The 25,839-nt window shown below is 41.4% G+C and overlaps 1 protein-coding gene across 9 annotated transcripts in view; it reads left to right on the top strand.

Annotated features, from left to right (window-relative positions):
- TENM4 (teneurin transmembrane protein 4) overlaps nt 1-25,839 on the top strand; it is a 585,909-nt gene that overhangs the window by 468,225 nt on the left and 91,845 nt on the right. For 6 of the 9 annotated variants that reach the window (XM_058419235.1, XM_040055308.2, XM_058419241.1 and 3 more), the window contains 3 exons: nt 1,700-1,726; nt 9,070-9,216; nt 24,137-24,353. In XM_058419235.1, the coding sequence (XP_058275218.1) occupies nt 1,700-1,726; nt 9,070-9,216; nt 24,137-24,353 (391 nt within the window). The remainder of the gene's footprint in view (nt 1-1,699; nt 1,727-9,069; nt 9,217-24,136; nt 24,354-25,839) is intronic. The other 3 variants (XM_058419240.1, XM_058419238.1, XM_058419237.1) reach the window with 1 other exon arrangement.

The following is a 25,839-nucleotide window of genomic DNA, read 5'->3' as shown; positions in this document are numbered from 1 at the left end:
TGCGTTACAGACAAAGCAAGTTAGCTCAGACTGGTGAAACAGGGGGGCTTTCACAATAAAGAATAGCTGCAGGAGCTCCTCCCTTAGCAGTTCTAAAGTGGCTTCCAGAAGTAGGGTGGTGACATGGAACTAAGTGTGGTGGTGCAGAGGACACCTTAGAAAAGTAGCTTTTCTTTTAAACTCCTGCATAATTTCTCAGCATGTCCCGCATGCCCACAGGGTTTCCAAAGGAGTGTCTGTGGGGAATAACTTGATATTTTAATGCCAGAAGTGTAGCCTGTATGGGTTTAGAAAAGAAAGATTCCTGCTCCTCCTGTAGGAAGCCCCATTATTTTTTAAATTACAAAAAAACATTGATATGTAACTGACACACGGTTGGCATTGGCAGCTGTCTCCACTGCCACCAGCTGCACAGTGACTGCCCAAGTTAACAGGCTGGGCTGCTGTGGATGTTAAAATCCGAGAGATACATTCCTAGGCTTCAGCCACCATCCAAGCAGATGGTGATGCTGTGCTTCCTGCATCGCTCCCACCACATGAACATGATTAATTCACCTCTTTTCCAAGCCTCACAACTGCACCACAGTAGGTGAGCTCTCCCAGCCCTCTCCACTTACTGACAATAGTTCCTGTACAGATCCATTACATTCACAGGCTGGAAAAATAATTCCTGCAAGGGCCATGACCTCCTAGGTAGACAGTCTGTCTGAATGAACCTGAAACAAAAACTTCTTCAAAAAGTACCAGGATGCAGCTGAGGCTGAGATTGCAGGGAGCAAGCAAGAGAACAAGAGAAATAATGTTTAAGTAGGTATTGAAATAGAGAAATGCAAGATTCAGAGCCTCTCTTTTGTTAATAAAGACCAGCTGGTGTTAGGACAGAGAGTGCCGCCTGCTGGCATGAACCAGGGTTCTCCGAGGCAGGACAGGTCTTTGCCACCAGCTTTCTGCTTGACACCAAAAGATCAATAAAGAAGGTGGCTTTCCAAAGCAGTGTTCCGTGGGAATTGGGTACATGACTTTTCCCATGACACCTATAGCTCTCTTCTTTACTTTTTCTTTTGCCCTCCTTGAAATTAATATAGTAATACTTGTCTGTCTGGTAGAGTTGCCATGAGGTTAATTTAATATTTGTAAAGTAATTTGATCTGAGGCTAGAAAATGCTGCATAAATGCAGTATATTGCCATTAGAAAGATCCAGGGCAAAGCCTCTACCAGTCTGGTAAGGTCACAGAACTGTGCCTTTTTGTGTGGAAAAATATAAGACAATCAGGTAAGGTGGAGGACTTTCAAATATCTCTGCTTTCCTAATGAAATGCAAAGCAGTCACTAAAGTAGAGTGAGACTTGCAAATGAGCAGAGCATTGCAGTATCCTGATATATATATATATATACACACACATATACATATATACCTGTATATATATAAACACATAAATATATATATAGAACTTTCCTGTTTTTCTTCCTGATCTTAATGAGCAAAGATGACTGAATGCCTTAACACAGCCTTCTCAAGCCATTTGACTGAGAAGCACTGTGCTCCACCCTTCTTTTTTTCTCTCCTCATAATCAAGGTTTTTCTTTTCGTATCACAGCAAACTCTCCTTTGCCTTTCTAGCACCTGCACAGTCTCGTAGTAAGCCGCAATGCACTTATTCAATCCTACCTTAAATGTCCTGTCTTTTATCTCCCAAGCTCACTATCTGGATAAGGTAGTGAAAGGTATGCTCTTCCTTCCTATTTTTCCTATTGTCTTTGTGTTTCTTTTTAAAAAATGCACCGTGAACATGCTGTGTTGAGGTTGCATCTCTTCCTCGTTGTCACCAAAGTGGTCCCTAATGTCTGGAAGGGTGAACTTTCCAGTCATTTAGGTAGGAAATACCTCTGTAAGTGCTGTGACCCTGTGTTAACATCGTATCAGTGTTCCCACCCGTTCCCTTGTCCCTGCCCTCCCCTCCAAATCATCTCCCATCCTCACCCTTCCCACTCAGGTAAGGCAAGTCAGGAGAGAACAAGTGTCTGTGAATACAGCAGGAGCCCTGTACTGTGGTGTGTTTAAATTAAATGTCTGTGGTCGGTTTTGTAACACAGGTGAGTGCACTTTCTGTGTGGAGTCTTCATGTTTTTGATCCACAACTGCCAACACTTACATGGGAGCTTTGACTAATTATATATTCAAGTTTTTCCCTAATACAAAAATGTTATGCCAAAACTTCTGGTTGATTAAATCTGCAAAATCTGTAGAAATTATTGATGCTGCATTAATGTACACTACAACAAAATCCAACCTTATGCTCCTGTTCGTAAGTGTAACACAAGTCTAAGATCTAGGTCTTTCAACAAAGAAGAATAGGAATTGGACTCTTAGAGAACAGGGATAATCTGCTGGTTTTTTAAAAAATCACAGTTATTTATTAATCAGAACAATGAGGTAAATTATTTTAGGGCTTTTTAATAGAAACAGACAGTTCCACAATGCACTTGGCTTTTGAAAAAAAGCTGAAATACTCTGCATATGGTATTAAATACAACAATCTGACAATAAATGTGATTGAGTTGGACTTAAATATTTTTCTCCATTTGACAGTAACAGCAACGTAAGTGTTGACACCATGCAAGCATCATATGTTTGCTGGTTAAACAAACCAAAAAATCAGGTTGAACAGATCAATTTTTTTCTGTAGTACCATCCTTCCTTTCAGATTTTGAGCAATCAAAAATAACAGCTGTAAGAGGCTGAGGATGAAGAGCAGTTATGCTCAAATATTGACTCCATGAACAGTTAAAATGAAGTCTTGAGGGCTTGTGTGGTGTGACAAGAAAATATGGTTGCCCTACTGACTTCACTTCTCTGAGTGAATTTACAATTCAATGTTTTTCTTTTTTTTCCATTGAGGATTAAAGGCAGATTCAGGAACAACTGCAAATAGAAGTGTTTGAACAGACAGATACTAATGGTGAGGAAATCTCCATAGTTCAAATATTTCGATCTTCAGTGTAATGCAGCTGGTGCCAACTGGTAGCTGTCCTTGGACCCCTCTTTATGGATCACTTGATTGTACAGTGGTAGTTAGTTTTCTCTCATTACTTAGCACCAAAAAAAAAAAAAAAAACCACGCTTCACTTTAGGAGGAAAACATACATTCTCTTTCCTAGATCAGGGAAAGAGAATCATTTATTGTGCCCTTGTGAAGAAATCATGGTGGCATCCTCAGAGGAAGATATGGGCCATCACTAGGGAGCATGTTCAGAACCTACTGTTAATGTTTCACATTTCAAAACCCCAGGACTCCTCCTTTTCATCTCAATGTGTATTGGAGAAGTTTGCATCAAAAAGTAGCAGATAAGCATTTAGGGCACAGAAGAGATGAAAAATCAACCTGCAGAGCCTGGCAAGGAACCTTCAGTACTGATCTGCGCATTGGGCAGCCCAATTTTTTTAACTAAGTCTTCTGTAGATGTCATTTTTCCTCTAGGTAGCTTTGTGACTCGCCTTTATGCCCAATAATAAAGACACATTATATTTAGTGAGTTATTTCAGTGGATAACAGGTTAAGCAACATACTGAGAATAAAAGATCATCTCTTGCTATGCATGGCTGCTTTTGGAAAGATTAGCAATAGCTGAAACATTAAAAGTACATGGGTTTTTACTTGGCTAACTGCATGGTGTGCATTTTTCAAAACTAAATTACTCATACCCTTTTGGCTTTCTTAATTATTAACATCTTTCTGGTTGAAATCCCTTCCCAGTAATCCTCTGTTGTCAAAGGGTGAGCCTGATTTACTGCTGAATCTTTCCTACAGCTTTACAATAAACCAGTCAGAGAAGACGTAGAATTGTTCCTAAATGGGAGGGCAAGTTTCAATAGCAAACATCAGCATAATTAAACCAAGAAGCTCTAACTAGACTCAGAGTAGAGTCTTCTAAACTAAGGCCTAATTAACACTGGTAATGCTTATAATGAGAAGAGGTACCTATTATTTTAATAATAATTAGACGAGGTGCTCATTTTAGAGAGAGTTTCTCCGTACAGAATATCATTGGATCTGCTGGCACATCAGTGTAATTAATTTCTATTACTGAATATCAATTCTTACTCTTCAAAAATAATCATTAACCACATTAACACTGTAGTGATGCATATATAAACAGCTAGTTTGAATTTTAAACAGGTTGTTGCTGAGCAACATTAGAATTCAGGGGTGACTGCAAGGGCTGCTCCTGAAATGTGAGAGCAAGTGAGAACCCAAGGTCTAACCAAAGCCAGTTCCCTCAGTTACAAGTACTGGAGCTCTGGTCAATAAGTTCCTGAACTTCCTATTAGAGAATGCATCTGATTAAGGATTTCTGGATTCCCATCACAACAGAATATCAAGGTGGTAGTTTCAGAGTTGGTTTTGGGACACTTTACCAAGCTTTCGTAGTTTGCAGGGGTCAGCCAGTCCTCTGCTCCTAGCCTTTAGTCTTAGAGAAGCTTCTGCAGATCTCATAGCAGTTGTTGTTCCCTCAAACTTCAGGCATTTGCATCTTCACGTGTTGCATTCAGCCGTGTCCTACTTGTCCCAAAGCTCAGCTACTGTCTGTGAGACTTGATAAGAACATCCGTCAGTGCTTTCCTATGGACAGTGAAGGAAAGATAATAAATAGTCTTTTCTTCTAAATCTTATTTCAAGTGGCAGTGAGGTTTGCCTTGAAGAAAAATACCAGTAAATGTTGCTTATAATTGGACTAATTAGAGAAGGCTTTAACTGTACAGATCATTAAGAGCAGATTATTTTACCAACAGTTCTAAAAATCGCAGGATAACTTCTGGTGACAGTCTCCTTTGACTCTGATGGTCTTTGCTTCTCTCTTTCAAAATTAACCCACTTTTTATATTGTTTCCCTGGTCTGTTCTCTCACTTGCATGGCAGAACTGGCATCTTTGTGAATGCCCTCCAGAATCTTTCAGCAGCACTTACATGTGCTTAAGTTCCAAACTCACATAAAGGATTTCCTCCCCCTTTTCCAAAAAAGCTCTATTCATGTATTTAATTCTCTTAGTCACCCAAGTACAGTTAACACCACAAACAGGAATAATGGATCATTGGTGACTTCTAGCTATGAGAAATCAGAGTTGCAAGATTATGGTGGTGTAAATCTCTGAGGATTAAGCCATCCTGCTGTGGTGACATTCAGAAGCAATTGGGAAACAAGATGACCTCTTTGCTTTATTCCCCAGCATGGGGGAAAGGAGAGGATAAAGTTTATTTAGTATCGTCTTTTCATCAAGTGCTTTGAAGTGCACTGTTTGTGGAATGAGGAATATTGTACCATCCTATCTGTGTAGTGTAAGTGGCAGTCAAGTCTCTGTGCAGTTAACCTGTTCAGAAGTGGTAGTACTTATAGGACCAATCTCCTGGATGTATTGGTTTACATGTCTCTGCTGTCTTCTAACATTCTGAAGGCCAGAGTCCTCTGACCGCTGCTGTTTTTGGTTTTTTTTTTTCCTATTAATGGTTTACTTTCTCTATATATCTTAAAAATGTCTGCTCTCCCACCAAACCATGATACTAGAAGGAATCAGTTTAGTTTTTAAAAATTTAATGAACCTTCTAATGTAGTGGTAAACATGAGAAAACTTCTATGTTCCTATACCTGTGAAGAAATATTTGTCATGAGGAAACAGTTCTTTCTGGCTCCTTGGAAGAGCTTTATCTACTAGGAACCAGGGATTACGTTCTTCTTAGTGGGAAGGGACAAACTTAGTTCCTAGATTAAAGGGGTGCCAAGACAGTGGAGTATAAAACTGCAGGTAGGAGTTACCCTACTTCAGGTATCTACAGATGCTTATCTCTCATCTGGGCACCCTAGATTCCTGTAGTACTCAAGAAGAGGAATAGATATTCTGGGAAGAGATAATCTTCTGAGATACTCACTCTCATCTCTCTCCTCTCCTGACCGATTCTTTTATTCTGCTTGTCCTCTTTCTGAAATGCTTAGCTTACTTTCTCTGGGTCCAGATCTAGAAGATTTTCCATACAAATACTCTCAAGCATGTTTCATATAGACAATGAATTGCACACAAAATTCAAACACATTAGGATTGAAAGGGGTCTCCTCAGTTAGAGTCTAGTCTTCTGCTGGCAAGGGCAACCACACTGTATAAAACTTTATATAAATTTACCAAGCTCTATGGATAAGTAACTGAAGAATCTTTTCCTTAACACTCCTACAGGGAGGCTGCTCCAGAGCTTCATTCCTTTGATCCTTGCAAGTGATTTTTTTTTCCTATTTTCCAGCCAGAATTTATTTGTACTTGTTTTATGTCCATTTGTTCTTGTGCCGGCATTTTTCTCTTTACCTTAAATAGCTTTTAAGAAGTTTTCCCTTCTCAATGTTTATGTGTTTCATGAACTTGTGGAAAAAAAAGTCATAGCCTTTTCAGCCGCTGTTTTCCAAGGACAGACAAATATTCCCATTTCCTCAGATGCCAAAGGTGCCTCATCCAAACTATATCATCGGTTTTCTGCCACTCCAAATTCCTTTTTTCCTAAGCCTGGGAGAGTAGAGCACATACAGTTCTGTATGAGCTCCTCGTTTTTATAGCCGCATTAGTTTTCCCTTACATTTCCTGGGCACTTCTCACATGAGACAAGATCATGATGTCTTCAACTTCATTCAGATCTTTCTGGTTCTCACTTCAGTCCTGTCCAGCACATTTGTTCTGCCCAGTCTCTGCAACAGTAGGTTAGAAGAGAACTTTTTCACAAAGGTTTTAAAGAGTCCGAGGAGTAAAAACAAGAGATGTGCTCAGTGGTGATGCGCCAGCCGAGCTCTAATGGAGCCATCCAGTATACACATAAAGCAAGATTTCTTCAGAGGTTTTTCATCTAGATAAATAAAAGCAATGGCACAGGTTACCCAGGGAAGCTGTGGATATCCCATCACTTAAAGTGGTCAGGGCCAGATTGGATGGGGCTTTGAGCAACCTGGTCTAGTGGAAGGTGTCCCTGCCCATGGCAGGGAGATTGGGAGTGAATGACCATAAAGGTCCATCCCAACCCAAACCATTCTGATTTTTAGAGATAGGAAAAAACCTCCTATCTCTACTGTCAGGATGGTCCCATCCAAACTGGATTTATCTACTCCAGAATGGGATTACCTACCTAGCCAAGTAATTTTAGGAGGTTATTTAATACACTTCTTCCTCTTTCATTCTAAAAATAGCTGAATGCTTTCAGCTTGTACTGAAAGTAAGTAAAGCAATCAAGCACATAAATTAGCAGTAGCATAGAAAAAATCTGAATAAATGGTTAAAAGTTTGGCAGTATTGTAAGTAACTGAAGGTAGGATATTAAAATGAAGAGTTTCAAGTAGCCTTGCCTATAAATAGCTCTTCAGTAGTATATAAATACGAATATAGTGTATAAATATCAAAATACACAATAGCATGCTCACACATACACACACATATTATTTACCACATCCCAGAATACATATTTTAAAAGACTGAAATGCAACACATTTGTTAGTAAATGAAAAAATATATTTAAGATCCTTCTAAAGGGCTTTTCCTTACCACCTTTGTTCCTTTTTCCATTTGGTCCCTGTAAATCAGTTGTTTGTTTAAAAAACTTCCTTAAAAATGTTTGGTTTTTTCTGTTCACTGGGAAAGGTTTTGTGAACTAAAAAATCTCCCTGTGAAACATTTTTTTTGTTTGTTTTAAAAGTGTTTCTGAGCCCCATTTCCCTGGTGCAGGACACACTATGACATGAGACTCTAGATGGGGTCCCAGCTCTGCCTTGGAGAGACGCTCACACATCGTATGGCCAAACAGGTGTCAAGACAGCACACACCTCTTCACTGTCCTTTAGCATAGGATCGTTCACATAGGTTCACAAACCTGTCTTGCAAAGCTGAGGGCCTTAAAAACCTCAGACTATGTGGCAGGATAGCACTACACACCTATAAATAGAGAAAGCATTAAAATAGGGCTCAGGAAGACTGAATTGTGTCCCTGGTGTAATCAGTCCTGCTGAGTGACCTTCACAGTCACTTCAGCCCCTTGTACTTCAGTTTCCTAAGCTGTTAAGTATCTCTTGCATTTCTGACAGCTTGGTGGTAAAGATTTCTGAGCTCTGCAGGTAAAAAGCCCCCAGAAGGGTTTAAGCAAAGCAGCCTCCCTCACACCACTGTGGAAATTACTCTGCTCTTTTCTTGGAGGAGTGGGGTGGGGGGGAAGTACAAAAATCTCAGCAGGAGGTCATCAGATGAGAAAAATCAAACCCTAATGAGCAGATTGGGAGGTTGGTGTTCATCCTCCCTAACTAAAATGTATCACCTATAAAATGCCTGCCTCTGTGCTGGGCTCTTTCTAGTCACTGGCGAGAAATGGATGTTTCCAGGGCATGCTTCTGCTCATCACCATGAGAATCAAACCCATGAGGAGAATTCTGCCCTGGGACAGTCTGTTTCTCTGCTGACTACAGAGAGTTGAAGGTGTCTCAGTTATAGATTAATTTGAAGCGGATGAGATTAATCCCTCCCAAAATTACTACAGTAAAGAAACTATATGTCTTCCAAATATTTTTCTGCCTTTCCCTTTCCAGCTGGTTTTGAATGCTTCCCATTCTGAGATCTCAGTATTACTGAAAGCCAGCTGCTTTATCCTGCTGGATGTTGGGAATTTTAACCCCAAATGCAACTTAGGTAACCCTGAGTCCTAGTCTTACATAACAAATGTTTTGAGAGGGTCAGAGGGCAGTGTGCTCCCTTGCTTTTACAATCGATAAAGCAGGAATATCTCAGTGCCCCCCTGAAACTCACCATTCCCGCACTGCACTGAGTGAGGTTATGCTGTGAGGATCTCCTGGTAGAGCCAGAAGCAGCTGCTCATTGAGTGGTCACTACCATCCTGACACCAAAGAGGGTTCATTCCAGGTGGGAAGACACCGAGTGGGAGTGGAGAAATAAACTGAAGTCAAAAGGCAAAACAAAAAAGCTGTTTAATGAGGCCACATCCAGGCTGTGTTGCTTTGTGTTTCGAGTGCATTTGAACATGTGGCTGTTTGCCTTGCAGAGGGATGCCCTGGCTTGTGCAACGGCAATGGCAGATGCACTCTGGACATGAACGGCTGGCACTGCGTCTGCCAGCTGGGCTGGAGAGGAGCAGGCTGTGACACTTCCATGGAGACGGCGTGCGGCGATGGGAAAGACAACGATGGAGGTAGGACATGAGCACATGTGATGTGTCAGGCTTCACAGAGCCTATAAACCTCTCGCAATGAGCAGTCATCTGGGCTTGATTCTGCAGGGCAGATTGTTTTTTGACAGCTGGTAGAGAACAGACAGCAAAATCTGCCAGGCTGACTCAGCCAGAGTGGATTGGAATTCAAATTAAATGGGTTTGGATCTGGGGAGCCAGGGCTGAAGAGGGATATTTGTTTATTTTCAAATCAAGTCCATATAGCAGAGAGCAGGCAGAGGCTGTGTACCTGTCCAATCCCTCCCCCCCAGCCGAGTGGCTCAGCAGTGACACGATGGGACCACCTCAGACGGCGAACATCCCTGACTGTTCATACTTTGCCCTCGCTGCCTGAGGCTTTCATCAAGGCTCTCCAGTCGGTCATTACTGACTTTGGATGGATATTTTGCAGAAACTTAGAGGCTTGGGTGACTGATCCCCATGCCCACAAGCCATCCAATCCCTCTCGAACCATGTTTTATTGATTACTGTTCCATATGTAATGATGTCAGGCATGTGAATAATAGCTCTGTGTAATGCAAACTTAATATTCAGAGTTATCTCATTACAAAGGAAACCATGGTGCAGTGTGAAGGTTTGAATTAGAGAGCAGGAGATGAGATATTAAATTTAAGGCATAAGGGAGACTGCATAATTTGTTTTGTTGTCACTCAGCAAAAGGCTTTGTAAACCACAAGTCTGGGCCAGGACCCAGACTGTGAAGTGGAGACTGCATTTTGCAAGCCTCTGTTTTATCATATTCACAAGAACAGTACAGTTAAAAAAAAATAATAGCCAAGCCAAGTCTCTGATTATCTGCTTCACAGCAACTGCGATTCTGATTGAATATTTAAAATACTTCTGCACATCTGGCATGGCAAATGGACCAAATTAGCCCTTTAGAAAAGATGGAAAAATTGGAGAACCATACAAAGAGTACACACTGAAAACAAAGATGGCTTTTTACCTCAAGTGGAACTGAATATCACTGTACTTGTCTTTTCTATTTACAGCTGACACAAGGCAGTAATACAGGTCATCACATCAGATGTGTAAAAATATGGTAAATAGACCCAAGGATAGTCCCAGTTTCCGTGGAAAAAAAATAACCAGCAAAAGCCCTGTGATGTTTTTAGGAAGAGAGAAAGGAAAAGAGTAATCCAGCCTAACATACGATGTAAATCACAACTGTATGTTATCACAGAGAGCAGGAGCAGACTCTGAGCATCTCTTTATATCTCCTGATTCAAGGGTTAACCCTTTTACCTGGGTTACCCTCACCTTGAAATGAGCTGCTTTGCAAGCCTGCAGGACAGCAGATGTAGACGGGAGAGACAAAAGGCATTGACAGGTTTACAAGTTAGTGCACATCAACTACTAACTGGCATTTGGTGATCTTGTGTGGAGCAGTGGTGTGCACAGCAAGAACAGAGCAAGTGACAGGTTGTAACTTAGTGCCTTGTGACAGCTTATTCATGTGTCAGAGACCACAAATGGGTGTTGACTTTACTCTTGATACACTCAAAAAAAAGCGCATGTATACATGGTGTGCATTATAGATTACAGATAATCTGTCATACACTGTGCCTTTGATTTGGCTATGTTACTGCTAAATGCTCTCATCAGCTGGGAGGTGAAATAGCAGAATATATTTACTTTATTAAATTCTTTTTATACGTTTTAATGGGTCATTTGTATTTGTGAGCTCAAGTCTAGAATTTCAACTCCTGAGATGTAGGAGCTTCAGCAGTGGTGAAGCACTCCTGCTTTGAAGCCTTAGACTTTTTTTGACACAGGAATTTAAATATAGGTACAAGGACTCATGAAGAAAGGGTGATGCTCTGCATGTTTGCTAGATGTTATGCCGATAACTACAGCAAGTGGAGATATTTGTAAAATATCATAGCATAATTTAGGTTGGAAGGGACCTTGAGCAGTTTTCAGTTCAACCCCCTGTTCAAGACAATACGGATTACATCAGGTTGCTCAAGGCTGTGTCCAGTCAACCCTTGAGCACCCCCAAGGATGGAGATTCCACCTCTGGACAACCTGCTCTAGTGTATGACCATCCTTACAGTAAATGTTTTTCTCCTTGTATCTAATCATAATTTTCTGTGTGCCAAATTAATGTTTTTTGCCTTTTGTCCAACATCGTCTGAGACATCTGAGAGTACCCCAGCTGACTTCTGGTTTCCTCTTCACAATAACTGGGGTGCCTGGTAGAGCATATATATATTTCATGTGTGACAGTTTCCTTTGGATTTCTCAGATATCCAAGGGTAACTCAAATCACACTAGGCATCTGTGTACAGCAGAACTGAGCCTCTTCACCATAAACATTATACCTTCAGAAAGTGCTGTGCTTTGAAGGGCACTGAAGAGTTGCATGCCTGAAGCCTCTCCAAAAAACATGTAGTATGTGGATGAGCACTGTGGTTTCTCCCTCTTTTGGGATTCTATCACATACACTGGAGTGATGCATTCTAAGGGCTGGAGAAAGGTGGTTTATTTTGGTTCACCGGAGAGGATCCAAACATGGAACCTCCTTGTGAATGCTGGCAATCGAGGTAGAAGTCCTTTCATGAAGCTTTAGACGTCAAACAACTGACCTAGTCAAAATGGATGCCATGAGTGGTGAGAAGGAGGTTAGTGGGGCTGTTCACAGTACCGGGGCTTCACTCTGCCTGAGCTCATACCTGATTCCTACACTGTGGTGTGGAGTGTCTGCTAATCAAAATCTCTGAAGCCGGAAATTCCTCAGGATAATGGGAGCTGAAGTCAGAAACTTTTTCATCAGCTCCCAGCCTAATCATACCCTGAGGGGGACGGGTGCTAAATTACAGGGTGTGTTTGCCTCTTAAATCTGGAGGCTGTTCAGATAAACAATTACAAGCTGAGCAGGAGTCAGAGAGAGACTTGGTGAAATGTAATCTGTTCAGGCTAGTAAAAAGTTGTTTCTGAGCACAGTTCCCTCTCCACACAAAAGTGTCATTTATCAAAGCTAGCACTTAGGTTTCACACCCAGGTCCACTTTGTTTACACTTTTAAACACCAAGCCTATCAACTTGAAAGAAGCTGTAGTGAGTAACTGAGAACAGGTGATCATCCAGTATCAGTGGAAAAGAGTGCAATGACAGAGCTGTAACAATCTGGGTAAAAGGCCAAGATTTTTTACCTAAAAGGCTTAAGATTTGACCTAAGAGGCCACCTGTATTACAACAAACAGGAGGCGGTTCTTTAAAACAAGATGAGAAAAGTGGTTCTTGCCTCACTTCATCAGAAAATAACCTCTCTAATTCCTGGCTGCAAACACTCACTGCCTAAGAGCAGGTGTGACAGGTAATACCTACATGTTTCACCCCACACTGAGTGCTCTGTCATGTTCTTGAAGAATAAGTTTAAAAGTTTAAAACAATGAAGGAAATTATCTTCTGCGACAAGTCCTAAAAGTGGAGTTAATGGCATTTGATAATACCTTGAGATGAAGCTAGTATTCCATAGGCTAAATATAGGCTCCGTTGCATTGGTAGACTCCTCTGTTAGGAACAGAGTGTACAGGAAAAACTGAGGGGAAGAGGGAATATTGTTAACTAATCTCATGAATATGCAGTTGAACAGCAAAGCTGTGTTACCCATCCTTGTTCTGGAGAAATCATGTAGCTGTTGAGAGACAGAGTTGTCCAGTTGTGCATTTCAATGTCTTTGCATGAAGACAAGATCACAATGAGGTAAAATCATGAGAGGGCTACAGATGTTAAATTAAATGGCTCATTTGGTCCAAAAGTTCAACGCAGTAACTTTGCTTGAGGGCCTTTGTTGTTGTTTGAGGCTTTTCCAGAGCAGCCAAGTCTTCCAGGTAGGGTAAAGCTTGCTGTTTCTCTAGGAGCTGTTACCAACCCGTCCTTCATGTCCTGCTTTAAACAATTCCAGTTCCTGAACAGCTGCTGGACTCTGTTAAACATGAATCTACTTTACTTGTGGAAGGCAAGAGACTTTCTCATATGAAAAATACGTCTGAAATAACAGTGTTCACAATATTATCTAAACCTTCATGTTCATCAGAGGTTTCTGTTCAGTTGTCTGCTGTTCTTCATTCCCTCTTCCCAATTTGAATACTTCCAAAGGCTAGTGTTAGTGATTAAGGGATTAGATAGATAGATAGATAGATAGATAGATAGATAGATAGATAGATAGACAGATACCCTTCCCAATCAAATAAGGCTAGTCTGTCATAACATATATTGCACACCATTACATGAAAGTATAGAAACTTCATTTTTCTTAACTGTGATCTGGTCAATGATCTTCCATTGGGACTGAGAAAAAGAAACCATCCTCTTTTCTTTTTCTGCAAGAATTTTATTAGCAAAGCTCCTTCCCCTCAGTTTATGTCTCATTTAGCCTAGGACAAACATAGTTCCAGTGTACCCATGGCCCCATTTTGCCTATGCCAGTTCAGTCTGTGCTCTACCAGATGCTTCTCAAAAGCTAGCAGGTAGAACAATTTGTATGCTTTTCTTCCCTTACCCTCCTGGACAAGAACAACTAAAGTTTGCCCTAATCTCCCAACCCTGGAGCAGTGAGCAGGTCACTCCAGGGACAGTGTAAAATTCAGGAATGGCTTCTCTGAGGCAAATCAGTGCTGTTTGTTTAACTGTACCATAGCCCAGTGGCAGTTCCACAGTGCCTTACCACATTCAAGGATCAGGTAGTGCTTGTAGTAAGGTGGAGACATACATAGTGCTTTGGAACAGCGGTATTTCAAATCTTTGGCAAGAGGAATTTTGGCACAGCACACTGGCCTTCTTAACACTTGTGTTCACCATCTGTCCACCACATGCCAAATAGTGTTAGGGAGCTGGCAGAAGTCTGCGCTCATCTTTGCAGTGCATAGGGTTACACCTGAAGGTAGTCTCAGGGCTATAAAGAAAACGGTAAAGCATCCAGGAGAACCCCAGAATGCCAGCCTTTGTCTTTGCAAAAGCTTGAGCTGCAGACAAAGTGGTGGGGTGCTTTCTGATACTTCCTTTTTCCATTTTACCCTCTTTCCCTGGCCTTTAATAGCGTGAGAATATTGTCTCCTGGGCATGGTGTGTGAGCTATCTGCTTCCTCAAAACCATAAAAAATTATGCAGTAGTATGCTGGCTACATTTGTGGAGAGAAGTATTGACATCTGAATGCACCTGGGAAAACAGCCATCATAAATTAGCATTTACTATCACAGATAAATCTAGTCAAACAACGCGGTCATCTTGGAGGAACCACAAAGCACTGCTAAAAGGATGAGAAAGTCTGCTGTACCTGAAAGATGGAGTAGCTGGTATAATTTGTTGGAAATCACCCAGCTTCTCTTCCTCTGTTTCTTGGTGACTGTTAATTGGCTTCTCAAATAAAATGCCCAGTTCACATTTTCAGGTTTAAGCTCTTTGCTGATTTTGTGTTGGATGGGAACACATAGGTGACACTTGTGGCTGGTTGTTGGCAGCAAGGCTGGCAGGAGGGCAGCGTTTACCCAGGCATTCCAGCATCCCAGAGCAGGTCTTGATTGTGCCATTGGAGAGGATGATGTCTTGTGAACTGGAAGCCTAGCAGTGCCTTGTTTTGACGCCTTGGGAGAGCTCCTGGTACTTTCAAGGAGTCCTTAATGAAATGCCTTTGATTAATAGATTCAGAAAGAAACTATGAAAGTGCTCTCTGTGCTGAAGGAAACCTACCATTGTCTGCTGAAATGAGGGAACTAACTCATGGGAAGGAGGCACTGCTGTGCACAAGATGTAACAGAAGGTGACATGAACCAGCTTCAAAAAAAAACAGATTGGGCACTTATTTCACAAAGCATTTCTCCACCTCAGAAGGTGCTTAAACAGAGTTTGAACACCAATGTTTAAAGTAGAAATTCAGGAAAGCTCTACCAGACCTACTTTAGCATTTGAGGCAAACTGTTGCAAGCTTCTGTGAGGGAGAAAGTCCCCTTAGAATCCTAAGGTTTTGGTGCTCAACATGCATAGAGTGCATGGCCACTTTCCTCTTGACCAGGATTTGAGAAACTTGCCAATATCTGAGTTATCTGAGACTACTTTCCAAGCTGTTCTCAGATGATTGCTTAAATTGGCTTGGATTCAGTCAGAATATGTTAGGGTGAACTTTTCAGCAGCAGCTTAACACTTGCGGAACTTGCCAGGAAAGTGAGAGACCTTGGTCACAAGGATCTCTCAGCTGCTGAGGGTGTGAAACCACTGTTCCCACAAAAAAATTGCTAAGTTCTCAGTTCCTTTTGCTCAGAGGAATCATTTTTGAGAGGCACTTTAGCTCCTGAAGGAGGCAATTTCAGGTACACTATTGCATGACAATCGATCAGGTTAAGCAGCTTGTACTCAGTGACCTGTCCAAATGCTAGTCACATAATCATAGAATATCCTGAGCTGGAGGACTCACGAGGATCGAGTCCCAACTCCTGGCCCTGCACAGGACAACCCCAACTCTGTCAGGTTTTGTGCTGTGACCACTTTCCTGGGGAGCCTGTTCCAGTGCCCAACCACCCTCTGGGTGAAGAACCCTTTCCTAATAGCCATCCTAAACTTTACCTGACACATCTTCAGGCGGTTCGCTCAGGTCCTGTCCCTGGTCACCACAGAGAAGAAATCAGCGCCTGCCCCTCCCCTTCCCTTTGAGAGGAAGCTTCAAACCATGATGAGGTCTTGCCACAGTCTCTTCCAGGCTGAACAAGCCAAGTGACCTCAGCCACATCTCATATGGCTTCCCATCCAGAGCCTTCGCATAGCTTTCCTTTGGACACTCTTTAATGGCTTAGTACGTTTCTTATATTGTGGTGCCCAAAACTTCACACTGGCTTTGAGGTGAGGCCACCCCAGTGGAGAGAGATCAGGATAATCCCCTCCCTCGCCCAGCTGATGATGCTGTGCCTGATACACCCCAGGACACAGTCTCTCCTAAGCTAGGAAAGGCCCTCGTGCTTTGATCAGTTTCATGCTGAAGTCCTAGGTTGCTTAGTTTCTGTACTGCTTTGCTGGCTGTTAAAAATCAGCCTGGAGAAAGGAAGAAGGCCATGAAACCAGCTACATCAACTGTATTCTCCAGAGCAATGATGAGCTGTGGGATGCTGTGAACTTGTAGCTTCTAAACACATTATTACATCTCTGGTTTATGCCAGACAGTGGTAATTATCATGTGTTTTCTGTCATTTCCTCCATCCACTTCCCTTCTTTTTCTATTCAGATGCTTTTTTTTAAAGAATGTAGCTCTGGATTAGGATGAACATTTTGCAGAGTATTTCTGTAGTGACTACCCCCGCAGAGGTTGTGCACAAGAGCCCAAGGAGTTCTGTGATTCAAATACTTGACTGCTATTACATATGACTGTGTTATTTCAAATTTGCAAACAAGGCTTAGGGAAAGATGTGAGGGCAATTCCTTCCCCAGGCAGGCAGCAATCTAATTTAGCCAGGAAACAGCCAGTGAGAACTTATTCAGGTGAAATCAAAACAGAGCAGGTGGGATAGAAGGAGGGAAGAGAATATGAATAGCTAATGAGGGTCAGAGGGAGTTGACAGTCACATTGCCATTTTGCCTAAGAGTTGTGGGTTTTTTCCCTTTGACTCCTTAAAGGAGAGCCAAAAGCTGCAACTCTTGTTGAACAAGTAAAATTTCTCTCTGCAAAGCACTGGAGTAAAACCCATTTATTCCCCAAATCCAATTCTAGTAAATTGAGTGTCAGTCGTCAACTCAGGGCAGAGCATCATTATTCCTGTAAAACCTTCATCAGCACAAACATCCACATGAACAATAACTTGTTTGTGCAAAAAGTACTCCACAAAAAGTATTCCTTTAGAGCCTTCCTCTAAACCAGAGTTTAGATTAGAATTGAAAGGGTAAAACCTGATTTGCTCAAGGGTAGGACTAAGCCTTTATTCTCTTTACCTTTGAGCATTTAAATTTAAAACCTTTCCCACCCAAACTCTCCCAGTAATTCATCCAAAAGCATCACAGGACATGACAGTGTCCCCACAAGAAGTGATAATGTTGTCTGATGAATGGCACAGAAAGGGAACTGAAAGATAAGAACTGGATGAGGTGAGAGACATGATTATTTGTAATCAGTGCATTTTATGCTTTTATTGCCAGTGGAAATACTCCCACGGGAGACAATGGGGTTTTACTGTTTTTACTTCCTAGTTTTGCTTTGCCTAATACTGTTTCTGATAGAGGCTCATCTCACTGCAATCAATGACAAATAGTGCCATGGTCTTCAGCAGGAGCAATCCTTGAGTTTGTCATGTATGCTGTCCCAGATTCACCCTAATCAGGCTCCTTAAGCTCACCTCCCTCTGGCTGCCTGTCTGCCTGTGGCTCCCAGAGAGTGTCACGGTTCACAGAATGCTCTCTGTGTACAAACAGGTCCATCCCTACCCATGGCCTGCCTGGTCCAGACTGACACTTGACGTGCAGCACCTGTCAGAGTCTGCTTAAACACACAGTAACACCTCTAGCTGTGGGTTATTTGCATTCTGTTGGTGATGTTAGCATGACTGATTTTTTTTTTTTTTTTTTTTTTTTTTTTTTTTTTTTTTTTTTTTTTTGCAGCATCCATAACTCTGTAGAAATGCTCAATTATTCAGTCTCAGCCAGTTAAGATGCTGCCCATTAAAACAGCCAACACAATTGTAGGGCCATGAAAAGTCATAGCTAATTTGAAATTTTATTAGTTCTCAGCTGATCTTGTTTACTGTGGAAGCAGTGTCTCAAAATCAGCCCTTTGCTTCTGTACAAAGCTCTAATCCTTGACACCTTTTAGGTGCTGTGTGGCAGTGAGTGAGGAACTTGGAAGCTGACTGCACAGGACACAAAGGAGAAATGACACTGCTGTGGGATTTGTTGGACTTTGCAGTCAGCAAGAACAGCAAGAGCTCAAGGAGAGCAGGGATTACAAGTAGCCCCACTGCTGCTGAAGAATAATTATCTTGCAGGAATTTCAAAATTTCTGGTTGGTTTGAGTGGATGTAATTTTTTGCATGTCTCATATAGACAAATGTCATAAAGGACATGATTTTCAGAAATGGGTCACAAGCAGTGTTTGAAAGCCAAGTAATTTTAGCTCCTCCTAAATTTGGTATCCAGGTGACTATTTGTGGAAGGCAGTTACGATAACGGAGTATCTTGTGAAATTCCTGAGTAAGGTCAGCATTTCCATCTGTTGCCATTATCTAGTGTAGCTGTTTTGGTGGCTATAGGGAGTGTTTAAGTCAGTTAAAATCAGGTGTTCTCCAGCTGGTATTGTGCAAACATTACACTTGTTAGGCCAAAGTCCTGCTCCAAGAAGACACAGATACCTTTGGAGTTCAGCCCCTTCCATGAAACAATGCTCCCATGGAGAAAAAGCTGAACACATTGCAAATACAAAACTTTAATGAGAATTGTGGTTATTTCATTGGGTTGTGCTGACACTTCAGAGCCCTTTGGGACTGGAGCAGATGTTTTGTGAACAGAAAATAAAAAGACAGGCTCTGCTCCCAGGGAGTTTACAGTCTAAAGCAATGTTTTGAAGAGCTCACTGATGGGATTGGTGGATTTGCAATCTTTAAGGGAGTCAGAGCACCATTCTAAAAAAAAAATTGCAACTCCACCCGCAAGATACAAGCTAGATGAGCCATCCCAAAATAAAACTCATTGGCTGGTGATATACAGAGTGCAGATCACCTGATAAAAATGGTCTTGGTCCCCTAAGATACAATGTTGGCTGAATAAATTGGAGCTGCTTTATCCTCAATGGCAGAAAAGGAAGGGTTTCTGTTGAGCCCAGTTCATTCTCCGTCATGTCCCTCTCTGAAGGGAATGAGCCAGGGCTCACAAGATGACCTGCAGAGGTGCCATCTACTCTGATTTATTCTATGATTACATGAAACTTAGTGAAAGATGAAAACCACTGAACACATTATTTACCAGATGAGACAATGTCTTGCCAATGACTTCCTTTTCACAACAGTAGTTTGATTCATCCCGTGGTAACTCTAAGATTGCAAAAAGGTATTTATTTCATGGCTTCATGCAAAGGAAGTGGGACAAAAGAGTTTGGGTTTGGTCTTAACAGGACTGTCAAAGGATGTGTATATGTATATAGAATGCATAAATGGTCTCAAAGATGTAAAAAATTCCTATTGCATGGAAATAAGAAGAGACACAAGAGATGTCTTAAGATCTGGCTTAGTGACACATCTCTGAATTAATTTGTTAATTGGAAGGAATCCATGATTGAAGATGTTTCTGTGGGGATCGCTTGGAACTGGTTGTTGTATCCAGCCCTATTCAGCATTTTCAGTATTGTCTTAGAATGTAGTTTACTTATCTCCTGGTAAAATTTTCAGGTCACCTAAAGCTCGATACAGTGAGAAATAATGTACCCAGATCATTTTGACAGAGCAATCTGACTCACATCGCTGCAAGGTCACAATCAAACAAAATATATCATAATATAGCAAAATGCAAAATAGCCGTGGGAACAAAGAAAGGATGTTATACTAGAGGGCTGAGAGATTCTTGAGAAGCAATGATTCAGAACAGGATTTTGAGGTCACTGGAGGTAATTGTCTCAACATGAGTTCTTAGTGCTAGGCTTTTGCACCTTCAGCTCTGTGAATCTCAGAAGTATAGAAGCCCAAAAACTCTTTGGAGAGGAGGAAGTGGTCTCTTTTCTGTGTCCAATATTGCTGACACAGTGTTGTGTCCAGAGTTGGTGTCCTTTGTGTCTGTGCCCCTCCACGCCGGGCAGGTGTGGGCCACCGGCTGGCTCAGATCTGCACAGCGGCCAAAGAGTTTCGGTTCCCGGTTGCAAGCTGGCACGGCAACCTTTTCCTGAGGGACTCCGCTTCCCACCAGCGGCTGGCCCAAATTGCTTCGTGACGGCGGTGGTGGATAAAAGGTCGGCTCTCAGCTAAGCAGGTTTAAAGATGGTTTATTCAGGTCTGAGCAGCGGGAGCTATGCCACTCGTCCACCTGCCCAGCCAGAGAGACCCTTTGAATTTCCCTTCCTGATCTTATAAGCGGGGGAGGATTCAGAGGTGGCAATAACAAGTTAGCGAATCAGGGAATTCGGGGGGATAACAGGGGGGTGTCCACTTCTAGACCTTGGACCAATCACCAAAGGGAAAAAGGGGATTTCCCAGGCATCAGCCTATCACTCAAGGCCCCTCTGGGAATTTCCTGAGCCCAAGGAGGGGTCCCGAGGTGACAGACAGGATGCCTCAGAGCAGGGGGAGAGGGGATTGACAAGGACAGGTGGGGGGGTGTACTTTTGAAGTATGAAGGAACTACTGGTAGCTTTATGGACAAAGAGCAAACAAGACCAGTTGTGGGATACTGGAGTTAGATAAATCCAACCTTGAAGTAAGACACAGTTCCCTTGCAGTAATTAAGCATTTCAGAAGCTTACAAGTGGAGGAAGTGGTTGACTCACTCTAATCAGCTCTCTTTGGTACGTGAGATATTTTTCTAAAACACAGGCTTTAATCCAGTTCTGGTTTTCTGGGGAAAAAAATAAACATATATAAGAGGTCAGACAAGCTAATCATCGTAGCCTTAAAACATATGAATTGCAGTAATCCCCCTATGCAATACTTTAAACTTTTCATAGAGATAATTCAGCAACACATTTGTTCTCTGCTCTGAAGTGCCATGATCATAGTACAGTTACAAGTACAGGAGCTGTCGCTTTTTAAAACCAAGAGTTGTATAAAGGTGTCCATAACTAAGAACTTACTGGACAGCTCTGGGAGCTCCTGCAGTTAGGAATCTACATGCAGGTCTCTGTGGCTATGTTGCTGCAAAACTTGGGGTGCAGAGGGCATTGACCCCATGTTTACCTCCCTCTGTTAATTGTCCATGAAAAACTGGGTGATTTCTAATGAAAACTCACCGTTATGCTTTATGCATTTTAAAGGTGTTTTGCATTACAACTTCATATTCTTTTTGTTGAATTGGACAGTCAAACCCAGAGTTTTCTTTTGCTCTGATTTTTTTTTTTTTTTTTTTTTTTTTTTTTTTTTTTTTGATTAATCCATGAAGCTCCCTGAACACCTTGCTCTTCATGGGTCAGGAGCTTCTTGTAAATGTCACTTTATCCTCACTCTGATGGATCCAGTGAGAGATATCAGGACATGAGAAGTCATAGCTATGCACACTGTCATTATATCTCCTGACAGTTCACTGTAGGGCACCACTTGGATGACTTTTGGACCATACAATAAAAAAAACCAAGAAAACAGTATGTACATGGAGACATCACTATTTATGATCTGGTTTGTTGATTAACTCTTGCTGTTCTTCATGACTCAGACAAAAATAGCCATTACATTTCCTAAGCAAATGAAATTCTTCGTCCTGAAACTGCTCTTGCTATTAGAAGGAGTTGAGTACCTAAATGCAATTTCAGCCCTCAAGTGCCTTCATGAATTTAGGACATCAGTGACAAACCTCTCCAGTGTAGTTACCCTCAATTTATTCCATATAGGTCCAAAACACATTAGCTGTAAAGCTTATCTGCAGATGAGTCCTCATCATTCTCACCTGTTCAAAACATTGTCCTCTGCATCTATTCTTCAAACATTTATCTACAGTTTCCTGCAAAGACATTTTCTTGCTGACTTGCAGCTTCAGACCCCAAAACACATTTCTGATGGCTAGAAAAGACAGGTTAGGGAAGAGGTATGGTACATATATTTTGCCATCCTTTCAGCCAAGTGTCTTTAGCCTTAGAAAACATTATTAACATCTGAGAGAAAAAGACATAATTTTATCTTGCTTGAAACTGTAGTCAATATAGAAAGGCTGGTTTGTTGTTTCTTTTTCTTGTTCTTTTGATTAAGTAGGTAGCTGTTACTAAGACTGTTACATCTATGCAGGTCTGTATTCTGTGAATGGTCTCTCAAACTCCATCTGAGATTGGACCTTCCAGAATCCTACTGATCTAATCATCTGCAGCAAGTAATTTTTTTTAAAGAAACTCTAATTAGTTCTTTTTCATTATCACTAGTCATGAAGAGAAAAGGCCAAAGGGTAGGTTTAGTGTCCGAGATGTAAATTTTTTGTGGCAATTGAGTAAGGAGATATAAAGTTGTAGAGATGTTAGTACAGATAGGTATAAGGGTAACAGATGGGATTTTCCAAAGCACTTTTGGTGGCCTAACCGTGCTCCCATTATCATTATTGACAAGTGCTGAGCGCTTGTGGAAATGACCCAGTGTGTGTATGTATGTGTGTGTGTGTATGTGTACACAGAGCAGGTACTCATTGTCTTTGACCTGCTTGGACACAGGAAGCTCTGGGAACCCTGACCAGGCTTGCTGTTCAGCTTTCTGTCTGTGAGTAACCACATGAAATGATGATGTCGGTGATGTTTTAAACACTAAACTGTTCCAAGATTGGAACAGGTATAACTCAACAGAATACAAGTCCATGGTGTGTAAGCCATCTAAAGTACAACAGAAGATCTAGAACAATAAAAGATCAGATTTCATCCTATTTATATTGTAGTAATTACAAAGTAATGCCAATAACATTAGTGAAAGGACTTTAATTCATACTGGTAAATCTGGGACAAAACTGAAGCTCAAAAACAGTAATAATGACAAAATGTCTTGGTTTAATTTACTGTTTCTTTGAGATAAAAAATCCATTATGCTGAAAACTAAAGATTTCATCCCACTTCAGGTGGGCACTAACTCTCAGGACAGTGTTGCTCTCCGGGTGCGTTCATTGCTTGCCTCTCTGCTGGAGTTGTTAGTAGGATTCTTGCTGTAAAGGTGGTTTATGTGATACATGGAGCTCCCAGCAGCTACAGAGAGACCAACCACTCATTTCACATAGGTCTGTGAACAGCCATCACGCGGTAGTAATTTTCATTCACTGTCAAACTGTCTTGCTTGAACTGATGAGTTGGAAGTGAAGGGCTCCATATCCCATTACCCCAGAACAAAAACATCCAGTTCCCTTATCTGATTTAAAGATCTGTCTCTACTACATGCTAACAACTTTTATTGCTAAATGTGATGGTTCATCAAACCTCTTTTGAGCTTTTTTTGGTATTTCTTTTCCTGTCACCACTTTTTACTGCACTGTTTGCAGTGAGCTGTGGCATCTCAAAATGAATGGGGGGATGGGAGGGGAAGTGGTACTGTCTGTGCATTTGATGGCTTGACAGATATGCAAACCCTCATTTTACTGGGGTACACTCAGCAAACCTTTTCATGTGTGTCCACGGCTATTATTGTTGTTACTATTAATTTAATGGTGCTGAAAGTGCAAGATTTATATCCTGAGAATTTGAGGGCATCTGTTACTTTGTGTCAGTATCGAATCAATGTGACCAAGGTCAAAAGAAATCAAACTTTCCCAGCAAAATCCCCTTTACTTTTTACTCTATTTTACTAGGTTACATGTATAGATCTCTCTGCAGCCATGGTAGACACCATAGCTTTATTCACTATTTAGTGCTACTGAAAACAAACCTGTGTGATTTGCACAGGGAACAGGAACAGGGTATAGAAGTTGTGTATTTTGGCAAAAAAAAACACACAACAAACTTTGGGGATAAACTTTGTTATCCAAGTGACTAAGTTGTGGAATGGCACATCCTATGATTAATATAAAATATGCTTTTTTGAGGGCCTGGTCTAATAGATAAGTTTTCATATGTTACATACTACTGCATATTTATGTTATATATTAATGTGTGTTTTAGTTTCCTTGCTGTGACTTTAACTGAACATGCCTTATTCAATGTAGATGAAAATCCTCATTTTTCTGCTGTGTGCATTGGAGAGAGTTCCTGCACCCTCAAGTCTGCAGCACTCCATGTTTCCATTGCTCTAAAATGTTCCTTACCCTTCTGCAGATGGCTTGGTGGATTGCATGGACCCAGACTGCTGCTTGCAGCCACTGTGCCACGTTAATGCGCTGTGCCTGGGCTCCCCAGATCCCCTGGATATCATCCAGGAGACACAAGCCCCCATCTCCCAGCAGAGCTTGCATTCCTTCTATGATCGAATCAAGTTCCTGGTTGGCAAGGACAGCACTCACGTCATCCCAGGGGACAATCCTTTTGAAGGCGGGTAAGTGAATTTTGAGGTTGATTCAGTAGGTGCTAAAGCATAGGCCACTTGGCCATTTGAAGACATGGAAGGGCAGCAAGATGCAGAATAATGCAAATTGTTTAAGTAGATACCTGAAAATTTTTGTGACTGATGTAGTTCTGCCAGCTGTCTCTTCACCTACAATTTCCTGCCAGCTAGTAAGGCAAGATGCTTCTCTCCTAACACATATGAGCAGTTGCAAGCTTCCTCACTTCCCTTATTTCAAGGAGTGAAAGGCATCCATTCAGCTCTTCTAGATGAAGTGACTGACATTGTGCACAAGTATCTCCTAAAGAGCAGTGACGGATCTTCCTTTGACAGAGACAAAAGAGAAGGAAACTAAAGTGAATTTGCAATCAATAGTGTGAATATTAGAGACCTCAAAAGAACTGAGGAAAATCATACCATCTATGGAGGGCTGTTAGAGTAATTTGAAATATAAGCAATCAGGTTGAATATAGATTGGTTTTAAAACCCAGAAATTCTTTATTGCTGCAATTATCATCAAGAAACAGGAACTGGGAAACAAAACATAGCAGTTCACTTCTCTGACTACATCGCAGCAATTTGTTTTAAGTATATTCCTGTCTGTCAGGGCTGGTCAGGGTAAATGGGGTGTCAGATTCCTAGATCATTCAGTGTCTGCCCTGAATGCTGCCTTTCAGAAGTAGTGACCCTCATCCTGGGGGTGGCTCTCAACACTTAAGTTTGAGCTCTGCTGAGTTTCACCCAGTCATGAACTGCTTACTTTCAGCTTTCCCACACACAGCAGTTAATAGGTTGGCACTGAAAATATACAACCCTCATGTTTGTGTGGGTATTTATTTCAGTACTTACATCTCAGGCCCCTCTAAATCTGACCTAATGCTTTTCATAAATGGACACTGCCAGCATCTCTTGGGTGCCACCTCCCACTTATCACCTTTTTTGGTAGTCCTGCAGCCTGATGTTATCATCACAGCAGTGTCAGGAAAACCGCCTGATACAATATTTTCCTTGAAACTTCTTGCTTTCAAGGTCTTCAGGGTCCAAGAAAGCCACTGACTCAGATTATAACCAAACCCTTACTGTGTTGCAAATTGTTGTCCTTCATTAATATTCTGAAGATCACAGGTACTGGATACTGAACAGTCTGGACTAGTCGTGGTTTGTTGCTGTAAAATCAGGCTTCAGAATATGAAATAGATTATGCTCATAATTGCATTTTTCTGATGTATTTAGGGTAGCAATTCCCCAGCATTTCCACAGACGACTCTGTTATCAGGTCCATATGTATCCTTTCTGACAGGCAGAGTTTTGTTACACACACGTGTGTTTAGTGGACTTTCCATATAAGTAATGAACTATAGGAATCTCCATATTTGTACAATAAAAAAATAAAATTGCAGCTTCTCTTTAAGGGCTGCTTGGATTCAACAGCATACAGAGCTATTGGGAATTTCCAATATATATAGTGAATTTGTTT

This window comes from Hirundo rustica, chromosome 2 (genome assembly GCF_015227805.2).
Source record: "Hirundo rustica isolate bHirRus1 chromosome 2, bHirRus1.pri.v3, whole genome shotgun sequence".
NCBI lineage: Eukaryota > Metazoa > Chordata > Aves > Passeriformes > Hirundinidae > Hirundo > Hirundo rustica.
This window is presented reverse-complemented; position numbering and strand designations above follow the sequence as displayed.